General features: G+C 45.1%; 1 protein-coding gene across 1 annotated transcript in view; it reads left to right on the top strand.

The window, feature by feature from the left end:
• LOC311127346 (disintegrin and metalloproteinase domain-containing protein 12-like) overlaps window positions 1-13,566 on the top strand; it is a gene marked incomplete at both ends in the record, with an annotated part of 159,927 nt that overhangs the window by 74,453 nt on the left and 71,908 nt on the right. The window contains 1 exon segment of the mRNA XM_084159176.1: window positions 11,082-11,160. Within this exon segment, the coding sequence (XP_084015302.1) occupies window positions 11,082-11,160 (79 nt within the window).

Here is a 13,566-nt window from a genome sequence, read left to right as displayed (position 1 = left end):
CCCAGGTTTCAATAAGCGATAAAATATTAATGTTTAAAGAAAGGAGTGTATATATTTGGCTTAGCGAAGCGCTTTTACGCGCTGACTGAATGGAAGCTGATAATTATGTGTTTTACTCTGATGGTCTCGGCTGGTCTCAAGAAGAAATTAAGAGTCCTCACTGTCCGAGACCGACTGACACCTAGACAAGACCAAGACACGCAATATGTGGTCTCGAGACCGAAACCAGTCTCGAGTACTACAACACTGCCTAATAGTAAAGATTTGTAATGTGGCATAAACACAACCAGTCATTTATGTTTTCATCTGATTGTCAAACAATTAGGCTACTTCATGAGGCTCATAACCTGTGCATGTTACTCAGGGACGCAGAAGGACAGGGGGTCTGGGAAAATAATGTTTTCAAGACTCATTTAGATATATCAAAATATATTTTATATTTGAGATTCTTCAAATAGCCACCCTTTGCCTTGATGACAGCTTTGCAAGCTCTTGGCATTCTCTCAACCAGCTTCATGAGGTAGTCACCTGGAATGCATTTCAATTAACAGGTGTGCATTCTTAAAAGTTAATTTGTGGAATTTATTTCCTTCTTAATTTGTTTGAGCCAATCAGTTGTTGTCACGCCCTGACATAGAGATCTTTAGTTGGTTTGGTCAGGGTGTGAATTTCTATGTGTAAGATCTAGATTTTGTATTTCTATGTTGGCCGGGTGTGGTTCCCAATCAGAGGCAGCTGTCGATCGTTGTCTCTGATTGGGGATCATACTTAGGCAGCCATGTTGCCTACCTATGTTGTGGGATCTTGTTTCTGTTTGTTTGATGTATAGCCTTTAGAACTTCACGTTCAGTTGCTTTGTTATTTTGTCAAGTGTTTATTATTATTAACATTAAACATGTACGCATACCACGCTGCACCTTGGTCCAATGCTTTACACGACGAACGTGACAGAAGATCCCACCACCAACCAAACCAGTGGTGCGTGTATCCAGTCCGGCACGGCCCGTGCCTGCTCCTTGCACCAAACCAGTGGTGCGTGTTTCCAGTCCGGTATGGCCCATGCCTGCTCCTCGCACCAAACCAGTGGTGCGTGTCTCCAGTCCGGCACGGCCCGTGCCTGCTCCTCGCACCAGACCAGTGGTGCGTGTTCTCAGCCGAGGTCCAGACCGGACCAGGGGTGCAACGGCGAGGCAGTAAGAGAGAGGACGTCACGCCCGGAGCCGGAGCCGCCACCGAGGCTAGATGCCCACCCGGACCCTCCCCTGTTAAGTTAGTTTTGCGGCCGGAGTCCGCACCTTTGGGGGGGTGGTACTGTCACGCCCTGACCTTTAATGCCTGTTGTTTCTTGTTAGTTTGGTCAGGGTGTGAATGTTGATAGTTTCTAGAATGTGTATTTCTATGTTGCCGGGTGTGGTTCCCAATAAGAAGTGTCAATCGTTGTCTCTGATTGGGGCTCATACTTAGGTAGCCATGTTGCCTACCTATGTTGTGGGATCTTGTTTCTGTGTGTTTGGCTTGTTTGATGTTAGCCTTTAGAACTTCACGTTACGTTGCTTTTGTTGTTTTGTTCGGTGTTTATTTAATAAACGAACATGTACGCATACCACGCTGCACCTTGGTCCAATCCTGTATTCAACGAGCGTGACAGTTGTGTTGTGACAAGGTAGGGGGGTATACAGAAGATGGCCCTATTTGGTAAAAGACCAAGTCCATATTATGGTAAGAACAGCTCAAATAAGCAAAGAGAAACAACAGTCAGTCATTACTTTAAGACATGAAGGTCAGTCAATACGGAACATTTCAATAACTTTTAAAGTTTCTTCAAGTGCAGTCGCAAAAACCATCAAGCGCTATGATGAAACTGGCTCTCATGAGGACCGCCACAGGAATGGAAGACCCAGAGTTACCTCTGCTGCAGAGGATAAGTTAATTAGAGTTACCAGCCTCAGAAATTGCAGCCCAAATAAATGCTTCAGAGTTCAAGTAACAGACACATCTCAACATCAACTGTTCAGAGGAGACTGTGTGAATCAGGCCTTCATGGTCGAATTGCTGCAAAGAAACCACTACTAAAGGACACCAATAAGAAGAAGAAGAGACCTGCTTGGGCCAAGAAACACGAGAAATTGACATTAGACCGGTGGAAATGGGTGAACGGATGATCACCGCATGTGTATTTCCCACCGTGAAGCATGGAGGAGGAGGTGTTATGGTGTGGGGATGCTTTGCTGGTGACACTGTCTGTGATTTATTTAGAATTCAAGGCACACTTAACCAGCATGGCTACCACAGCATTCTGCAGTGATACGCCATCCCATCTGGTTTGGGCTTAGTGGGACTATCATTTGTTTTTCAACAGGACAAGGACCCAACACACCTCCAGGCTGTGTAAGGGCTATTTTACCAAGAAGGAGAGTGATGGAGTGCTGCATCAGATGACTTGGCCAATTGAGATTGTTTGGGATGAGTCGAACCACAGAGTTGTGTCCTCCTCCCAGAGTGCAAAGAGCATTGGCGTGACCCTGGACAACACCCTGTCGTTCTCCGCTAACATCAAGGCGGTGACCTGATCCTGTAGGTTCATGCTCTACAACATTTGGAGAGTACGACCCTGCCTTACACTGGAAGCGGTACAGGTCCTAATCCAGGCACTTGTCATCTCCCGTCTGGATTACTGCAACTCGCTGTTGGCTGGGCTCCCTGCCTGTGCCATTAAACCCCTACAACTCATCCAGAATGCTGCAGCCCGTCTGGTGTTCAACCTTCCCAAGTTCTCTCACGTCACCCCGCTCCTCCGCACACTCCACTGGCTTCCAGTTGAAGCTCGCATCTGCTACAAGACCATGTTGCTTGCCTACGTAGCTGTGAGGGGAATGGCAACTCCGTATCTTCAGGCTCTGATCAGTCCCTACACCCAAACGAGGGCATTGCGTTCATCCACCTCTGGCCTGCTGGCCCCCCTACCTCTGCGGAAGCACAGTTCCCGTTCAGCCCAGTCAAAACTGTTCGCTGCTCTGGCACCCCAATGGTGGAACAAGCTCCCTCAGGACGCCAGGACAGCGGAGTCACTCACCACCTTCCGGAGACACTTGAAACCCCATCTCTTTAAGGGATACCTGGGATAGGATAAAGTAATCCTTCTACCACCCCTTACCCCACCCCAAAGAAAAAATAAAATAAAAAATACATATTGTAAAGTGGTTATCCCACTGGCTATAAGGTGAATGCACCAATTTGTAAGTCGCTCTGGATAAGAGCGTCTGCTAAATGACGTAAATGTAAATGTAATGAAGGAAAATCAGCATATGTGGGAACTCCTTCAAGACTTTTGGAAAAGCATTCCAGGTGAAGCTGGTTGAGAGAATGCCAAGAGTGTGCAAAGTTGTCATCAAGGCTAAGGGTGGCTATTTGAAAAATGTCAAATATAAAATGTATTTAGATTTGTTTAACACTTTTTTGGTTACTACATAATTCCATATGTGTTATTTCATAGTTTTGATGTCTTCAGTATTATTCTAGAAAATAGTAAAAATAAAGAAAAACCCTGGAATGAGTAGGTGTGTCCAAACTTTTGACTGGTACTGTACACTAAACATAAATATACTGAATATACACCATGTTTCATGAGCTGAAAAAAAAATCCCAGAAATGTTCCATAAGCACAAAAACCTTTTTTCTCTCAAATGTTGTGCACAAAGTTGTTTACATCCCGGTTAGTGAGGATTTCTCCTTTGCCAAGATAATCCATCCACCTGACAGATGTGGCATATCAAGAAGCTGATTAAACATTATGATCATTACGCATGTGCACCTTGTGCTGGGGACAATAAAAGGCCACATTAAAGTGTGCAGTTCTGTCACACAACACAATGCCACAGACGTCTCAAGTTTTGAGGGAGCGTGCAATTGGCATGCTGACTTCAGGAATGTCCACCGAGCTGTTGCCAGAGAATTGAATGTTCATTTCTCTACCATAAGCTGCCTCTGACATTGTTTTAGAAAATGTGACAGTACGTCCAACCGGCCTCACAACTGCAGACCACATGTAACCATGCCAGCCCAGAACCTTATTTCGGTCTGTAATAAAGCCCTTTTGTGGGGAAAAACAAATTCTGATTTACTGGGCTGGCCTGGCTGCCATGTGGGTGGGCCTACGTCCTCCAAGGCCCACCCATGGCTGCACCCCTGCCCAGTCATGTGAAATCCATGTATATTTATATTTTATTAATATTTTTGTTTAGTATAATTTCTGACATTTGGTAGGCTATTTGTTAGTCAACTTGCCTATAATTAGATACATACAGCTTCTCTTCTGTCATTTTTGATGCTTGTCTAGAATACTAAATAAAGCCTTACTAACCAGAATAATGTCATAAATCGATAGAATGATCAATGCATCATCAATAAGCTAATTGACAATCGGTAAAGTTTTCTCTTTCATTTCTTCATCTCTCATGGAGCGAGGACATTTAGGGACCAGGGAGATTTCCAAATTACATTTGACCGGATTTAAGGAAATGAAAAGTCGTGAAAATGATCCAACATGTTTCTGATAGTATTTCAGTTAGTCTGGGATGCATTTTTTATGTGGTTGAAAATGATATACTGTCAGCTTTTATGTCGCTGAAAGAAATTGCAGGTTAGGCTACACAACACGTCCCTAAGCACACATTCACATTCTCTCAAGATACTGAAACAAATCATATTTCTCCACTCCAGTTCCCGAGACAAAATTAACATTTGGTCTATCATACATTTTCTGCGAGGAACATTAACTAGAGGAGGAGTTAATATTATAATAGGCTACATGTGAGGCCTACAGTCAGTGTCCAGACTTCAGTTACTATTCCAACTATTAGGCTACTCCACTCTAAAACAATTCCTGCACCCATACAGTGCCATTTGATACATGGAAAGAGACATCGCTTACAAAACACAAAAAAGTGTTATGAATGATTTTCGGTTATTGTCATTCATTAGACCTACACAAGTCTTGTAACCTGAATTAATGCTTAATACTGCTGTCTGCGTGGGTCTCGGTCTCGGCCACTCAACTCTGCCATGACAAAATGTCAGTGTTATTGTAAAACCACACCACATTTTGGAGCTATTCCACAGGTTTTCAAGTCTATTTGCTAATTTTTCATGTGACTGTCAGGAAGTAGTAATGTACCCCTACTATTTATTTTGCCTGTACTCCATACTGGACCGTTCCAGCTTACTTTCACCCCTGAATAATAAGGGATAAAAGAGATAATCGTGGAAGGTTAGTTCCATTCCGCGAACGACCTTGTTGATTATCCCTTACACTGTTTTTTTACTACAGTATTTAAACTAGAGTAAACTGTAAATACTACAGTATACTACAGTAATGTCTGCAAAAACACTACAGTGAATACTATAGTATTTATACCATAGTATACTATAGTATTTTTTCACGTGGGTGTAAATCAACCGAAAACAATTAATTACGGTACGACCTACCCAATTTCTATTTGTGACACAAAAGCCATTTCACCGCCTCTCAACACACAGTTCTATTACTCCCCAATCACTATAGAAATACTATCCACAACACTGTTGGCTCACTGTAGTGTTGATATAAAAAATGACAGCTGTGCATTCGAAATTCATGCTGGGTTTGTGCTAAGGATTCTGGTGACTGTCACGCCGATTCCTACGAGACGAGATCAAAGGCTCTACCAGCTACTTTGATGTCCTCCGCCATCTAAATGTCATTTGATTGGCTGCCTGTACCTCTTGACAAAAAGAGGGCCGCTGGTGGGCAGTCATTACTTAAGGGGGGCGTAATCAAAATGAGCTGTTTCAATATCCAGGGTAAAAAGAGAATTCTCGCTATCTTTTCTTTTCTCAAGAGTGTGCTGCCTGGTGAAGAAAATACAAAGCATACCATGATGATTTATTATAATTTTTTTGAAGAATATAGGATACTGTACGTACCAAGAATTTATCTATATTTATCATATCACATAATTGCCTTGATATTGTTTGCCTTGTGGAATTCTACCACACAACCAGCCATAGAGAACTGGTAGTGTTTAGCCAAGATGCGAACTAGGCTGCACATACAGACACCAAACACCCATTAACTAATACGCCCTGTGCTAAGGACATGATTACAACAGGATTCATCACGTCAAACCAGTGGCTGCTGCTCTAATGTATGTCATGGAACCTTACACAAGGACTACTCTGCCAAAGCCCAGCTTCCAAACGTGCCCCAAAAGCTCCTCTTTAGCATTCGCATTGGAATTAGCATTAGCTTGACACAAATCCTGTGTGGACTCTGAACGTATCCTCTTACCCTGTACATGCCAGTGCCTACTGTAGCCTATCTGTCAAACCTCCCCTCTGCTCTGATGTAGGTCCCCAGTGTAGCTTAATACATTTTCAATGAGACCACGCCTCTGTGTACTGTATTTACTCGCTTCTGGCTTACTGATATTAATGCGGTGTGTTGCTAATGGTAAGATAAAGATTGTGATTTATAAAAACAACAGTTATGTCATACTGTAGGTAAGACATAGAGCTATAAAACAGGAGCGCTAAGCTTCAATCCGGCTCTCATTTTTAGTATACCTCCTAAAGAATGTTGAAATGTCTGACATGATTGACTAATCCCTCCTCATCTAATCCTAAATATTGGTCAGCAGTAAACAGTGTAGGATGGCTAGGGAGCTTGCTGCTGGGACTTGGACGCACACTGGGTCCTATTTTTATTTTATTATCCCACCGACTGATTTCTCAAATCCTCTCCATCCACCCCAGCAGAATTGTATCTTGATTAAATTAGGGGATTTTTTTTTAATAGTTTTGCTAAAATATGGGTCAACGTAGTGGGGAGTGATATTTCCCACTCAACTCAAACTGTTCAGTAGCTTTTCAGTGTCTGTGATATGTCAATTCGGCTCAGTCCTCTTTTTCTTACTGTAGTTTCTATATTCCGGTACAGTAATCCAGTAAATCTTGTTCCTCTGAATATCCCAGTACTCATTTACATTTTTTACATTTTAGTCATTTAGCAGACGCTCTTATCCAGAGCGACTTACAGTTAGTGAATGCATAAATTTTTCATACTCAGACTGTCACGATCGTTTACGAACGAGAAGGACCAAGGCGCAGCGTGATATGCATTCATATTTATTTACGGCTAAACACACGACAAAACAACAAACGAAACGTGAAGTCCAAGGTAGCATACAAACAACATACCTTTACGGACCAAGATCCCACAACTAACAGGTGTCAAAAGGCTGCCTAAGTATGGCCCCAATCAGAGACAACGAGCTACAGCTGCCTCTGATTGGGAACCACCCTGGCCAACATAGATCTAAATGATCTAGAGACTAAACATAGAAAACACAACATCGAAACTACACACCCTGGCTCAACATTTAAGAGTCCCCAGAGCCAGGGCGTGACAGTACCCACCCCCAAAGGTGCGGACTCCGACCGCGCAACCTAAACATAACAGGGTAGGGGCCGGGTGGGCATTCCGCCTCGGCGGCGGATCCGGCTCCGGGTGTGACCACCACTTACTCTCCACCTCCCCGTTGCGCCCCTGGTCTGGTCTGGACCTCGGCGCGCTGCTTCCCCTCTCCTTCCTCCCACGAAGTACCAAGCCCTGTCTGGACCCTGGTGTGGGAGACCCCGAACCTGGAGAGGGGCTGACGTCTGGGTCTGGACTGGAACCGTTGACTGGAGCTGGACCCGACGACGGTGGATCGAACTCCTCTGGCTCCGGGGTGGAGCCGCTGACCGGAGCTGGATCAGGCACCGGTAGAGCGGACTGCTCTGGCTCCGGAGTGGAGCCGCTGACCGGAGCTGGACTGAACCCCGGTGGAGCGGATTGCTCTAGCTCCGGAGTGGAGCAGCTGACCGGTGCCGGACCAGGCACCGGTGGAACAGGCACGGGCCGTGCCGGACTTGACACACGCACCACTGGCTTGGTGCGGGGAGCAGGAACGGGCCGGACCTGGCTGATGACGCGCACCCCTGGCTTGGTGCGGGGAGCAGGAACGGGCCGGACTGGGCTGACGACGCGCACCACTGGCTTGGTGCGGGGAGCAGGAACGGGCCGTACCGGACTGGCGACGCGCACCACTGGCCTGGTGCGGGGAGCAGGAACAGGACGGGCCGGGCTGGCGACGCGCACCACTGCCTTGGTGCGAGGGACAGGAACAGGTCAGACCGGGCTGGCGACGCGCACCACTGGCTTGGTGCGCGGGGCAGGAACAGGCCGGGCTGGGCTGGCGACGCGCACCACTTACTTGGTGCGAGGGACAGGAACAGGCCGGACCGGGTTGGCGATGCGCACCACTGGCTTGATGCGAGGAGCAGGAACGGGCCGAACCGTACTGGGAACACCCACCACTGGCTTAGTGCGGGAATCAGGAACGGGCCGGACCGGACTGGCGACACGCACCACTTGATTGGTGCGAGGAGCGGGACTGGGTTCCTTCATTAATCTTCTGCCTAACCAGCTCCTCTCGCCGTGCCTCTTCACTTTCCTTCTGCTCCCTCTGAACCAATGACCCCCTTAATCTGGCGGCCTCCTCTGCTAAACAGCTGAACCGCTCTATCGCGGCCTCCTGCTGCCTCGTCGTCCACGCCGTGTGCCCCCCCCAAAAAAAATTTGGGCTTGTCTCTCCACCGTCATCATGGCCTCCATCCCCCTTGCCAGACTCTCCCTCATCTCCTCCCAAGTCCATCCTCTCTCCTCGTCACGCTGCTTGATCCAGGATTGGTGGGATCTTCTGTCACGATCGTTTACGAACGAGAAGGACCAAGGCGCAGCGTGATATGCATTCATATTTATTAACGGCTAAACACACGACAAAACAACAAACGAAACATGAAGTCCAAGGTAGCACACGAACAACATACCTTTACGGAACAAGATCCCACAACTAACAGGTGTCAAAAGGCTGCCTAAGTATGGTCCCCAATCAGAGACAACGAGCTACAGCTGCCTCTGATTGGGAACCACCCTGGCCAACATAGATCTAAACGATCTAGAGACTAAACATAGAAAACACAACATCGAAACTACACACCCTGGCTCAACATTTAAGAGTCCCCAGAGCCAGGGCGTGACACAGACTCAGTTTTCTTCCTCTTACACACTAACAAGGAAACATGTAAACATATGCAAACACTCAATGAAGCATGTAGGGATGCTTATTCATTACATCAACTGGTATCTGAACAGAATGGACAGATGTTCTTGTTCTGCTTGCACAAGCCACAAATACTTTCTAACAGACTTAAGTGTAGCACCTCGAAACATACTTCTTAGAATTAAGTACTCTGTAAAGTTTTTGAGACACAGTTTTGGAGGACAGCACTCAGCTACCTACAGACCCAGCTACACCTACATACACGGACAAACTCTTACTCTTGCTCTCACACAAACCCACACACTCCTAAATGCACTATATATACAAAAGTATGTGGACACCCCTTCAAATTAGTGGATTCGACTATTTCAGCCACACCAGTTGCTGACAGGTGTATAAAATCGAGCACACAGCCATGCAAACTCCATAGACAAACATTGGCAGTAGAATGGCCTTACTGAAGAGCTCAGTGACTTTCAATGTGGCACCATCATAGGATGCCACCTTTCCAACAAAAGTCATCTGTCCTCGGTAAAAATCATCTGTCCTCGGTTGCAACACTCACTACCGAGTTCCAAACTGCCACTGGAAGCAATATCAGCACAAGAACTGTTCGTCAGGAGCTTCATGTAATGGGTTTCCATGTCCATGCGCAATGTCAAGCGTCGGCTGGAGTGGTGTAAAGCTCGCCGCCTTTTGACTCTGGAGCAGTGGAAACACATTCTCTGGATTGATGAATCACGCTTCACCATCTGGCTGTCCAACGGACAAATCTGGTTTGGTGGATGCCAGGAGAACGCTACCTGCCCGAGTGCATAGTGCCAACTGTTGTTCATGGTTCGGGCTAGGCCCCTTTAGTTCCATTGAAGGGAAATCTTAGCGCTACAGCATACAATTACATTCTAGACAATTCTGTGCTTCCAACTTTGTGGCAACAGTTTGGGGAAGGCCCTTTCCTGTTTCAGTATGACAATGCACCCGTGCACAAAGCGAGGTCCATCAGAAATGTTTTGTTGAGATTGGTGTGGAATAACTTAATTGGACTGCACAGAGCCCTGACCTCAACCCCATCAAACACCTTTGGGATGAATTGGAACGCCGACTGCAAGCCAGGCCTCTTGTGGCTGAACGGAAGCAAGTCCCCGCAGCAATGTTCCAACATCTAGTGGAAAGCCTTCCCAAATGAGTGGAGGCTGTTATAGCAGCAAAGGGGGGACCAACTCCATATTAATGCCAATGATTTTGGAATGAGATGTTCGACGAGCAGGTGTCCACATACCTTTGGTCATGTAGTGTATGTTCCTGTGACCATCCCCTCTGATGTCACTTTGATTATGCAGCTGTAGAGATGGGTGTTCCTGCCGCTCCTCAGCCAATGCTTGGGGTGGGACTCCCCATGTCCATCTGTTCATGGCCTGCAGTGTGACACACACACACACACATAAATACTCTAATTAACTCATCAGGGATTCTTCAGAGTGCGAGTGTACGTCATTCCCAAACCCTGCACCCCACTCCTCTAGCTTCCCAGTGCTGTATATTTCACATATCCCTAATCACTAACAGTTTACACACGTCACTCAAAATCAGGGGCGCAACTTTGGTTTTAGAAGTGGACATAATATAATTATGATATATATTTTTATTTTATCCAGTCGGATAAACACTCCAAACAGCCTACCCGACCGCGAGGAGGCGTCCGCATGGTCCTAAAGCACGTCGTTGCCTCGTTTTGAATCACATTCCAATGATAAAACTGAGGGGGGCAAAAATACAATTTCAGAATGTCCCTAGTGAAACTTGCGCCCCGGCTCAAAATACTGTACAAGGCCGTTAGAAACCAGTGTGTCCAACTTCTCTCTTGTACTCTAAAAGTGAATGTGTTTTTTTATGTGGAGGTTTTGATGTCTCTATTTTATTTTCTGTTCCTTCCTCTTTTAGGGGCCTGTTTGCAAGCCATTACACTGAGACACATTACCTGGAGGATGGGAGTGCCGTCACTGGTGCTCATAACTTTACGGTAGGCTGGAGGTTGAGTGCTTCTTACATTCATGTTTGAATGAACATTGTGTGTTGCTGACTTTAAAGGATGGACCTTTAACGATGTTATGTGAACTCAACTGATGTTTTTCAGATCAAATGGCCCTCCGGCAATGTTGAAAACACGTCTGAAATATAGACATGGCATGAACATCTGAAAGATCAAATGTTGTGATCCAGTAAATGGATTATGACTAACCTAGTTTTTAGTGGGGAATATCTGTCTATTTATTGACATAAAGCCATATTGACATGTAGACCTAACACTTGATCAATTGATACAGGGTTAAATACAGTGCCTTCAGAAAGTATTCGGCTCGATTTGGTCTTATGCGTCAAAATTTGAAATTGTGTTTTTTACATTGAGAGTCTTAGAGCTACAAAATGGCATATCATACATTACATTTGAGGAACAATGGGAAAATAATTCTGCTTTGAAAGTTGATAAACTTGTAACCTCACTTTTGAGAAAATGGCCCTTAAATGTTTTGGTAAACCTACTGGAGAGCTCTTCTTTGTCTACACCCATTCAGCATCGTTCACATCCTCTTAAGCCTTAGCCCCAACCATCTCTTTAAGGATTCACATGTGAGGCCAAGTACTAAACAACCAAAGATTTGAAGACTAAAGGCTGGTTTATACTACGGGTGTGTTCGTAAATTCAATGTGGAGTGCCAGAGTGTGCTCTGGGCGTTGTCAGATTGTCCATTCGTAAATTCAGAGTGTTTCGCTCTGGACGCTCTGGCCGAGGAGTAGGGTTGAACCGAGCATTCTGACCTAACAACAGCAGTCAAGCACCCAAGCTAACTGGCTAGCTTGCGAGCTACTTCCAGACACAAATGAGAGAACAGCTCACTCTGACCATTTTACTCGCCCTAGCAGATCAGGTTAGGCTTTTTATGTTATCCAGAGCATTGGTGACTGTAACTGTGCTGCTGGCAACAATTAAATTACGCTTTTTTGCAAACGTTTACTGACACCGGCCATATTCAACGGGTGTTGAGCGTTCGTAAATTCGTAAATTATTCTGTTCTCTGGCACACTCAGACGAGAGTGCTCTGAAATCGGAGTAGATAAACAGAGCAAATGTACCAGCTACGTCTATTGACAGTTGTCGCAGTGACATCATGAACATTCTATTGAAATGGTTACTTGCATAGTGGAGTCTTTTGTTTAGACATGTAGCTAGCTATCTAAACAATGAACCATAATCCCAAGTCATAACGTTACTACCCTGCATGAATCGGCATGTAGTTAACAATCCAGGTTGAATGTTAGCTAGCTAGCTAACATTAGGCTATAACTAGCAATGCAAATGGCTCTGAGATAAGAATAATATTACTACACAGATCATACATGTAACTTTAGCTAGCGAGCCAGCCAGCTAACGTTAGCTAGATAGATAACAGTACGCTTTAACTTGAACTGAAAATTACTTTCTGACAAAATTTGAAACATATAATATCTGAAAATGTAGCTAGCTAGACTCTCTTACCCGTAAACATGAATGGACGCTTCTCCCTCTCTGTCCCGGATGCCATGGTTGCCTTAGTTTGAAGATGTAATCCAGAGACAGGTGTTTTATACAACAGCCTTCTGTGTGTTCTCTTTTCGACTTCCTCTGCATATTTGTAATCAAACGCCAGAATTTTCTCCATCTCCTTAGCTAGCATACTCTAATTCCACTGATTTCTGTCACGACCGTCTTCAAAGGGAGCAGACCAAAGCGCAGCGCGTTGATTGAACATGACTTTATTAGAGTAAAGACACGAACGACAAAAACAATAAACAAAGACGGCTAGTGAAGTCCACAGTTACAAATACTGAATACGGAACCAAAACCCACAAAACCAAGGAGAAACCACACAGTATAAATATGGCTCCCAATCAGAGATAACGAGCCGACAGCTGACACTCGTTACCTCCGATTGGGAGTCATATGACTAATCAAGCACAATCACCAAACATAGAAATCAACAACCTAGACACCCCAACATAGAAATACACCCAAACAAATGAAAATGAACAACCCTGGCTCAAATATCAAAGTCCATGGAGCCAGAGTGTCACAATTTCAAAACTCGGTCCTCCAGAAAGTGGAGAGCCACACTTTTACAGTTCTACTACGTGATATCTTTCAAAAAAGCTGTGTTAGAAAGGATTACCTACACATACTGACCAGCTCATGTTATAGACAGAAGCGTGCTACATGGCAGACCAATCCGAACTCATCTCTCGGCATGTCCAGCCCACCTATTATCTCAGCCAATCATGGTTAGCGGGAAGGTTCCTGTCTTTTTCCATGGCTAAACCAACTAGGCTCCTAATTTAACAATATTATTCGTATTTACAGATGGCATACAAGTTTGTTAATTAAGGCATATTA

The sequence above is a fragment of the Coregonus lavaretus genome (assembly GCF_964263955.1).
Source record: "Coregonus lavaretus genome assembly, chromosome: 1".
NCBI lineage: Eukaryota > Metazoa > Chordata > Actinopteri > Salmoniformes > Salmonidae > Coregonus > Coregonus lavaretus.
This window is presented reverse-complemented; position numbering and strand designations above follow the sequence as displayed.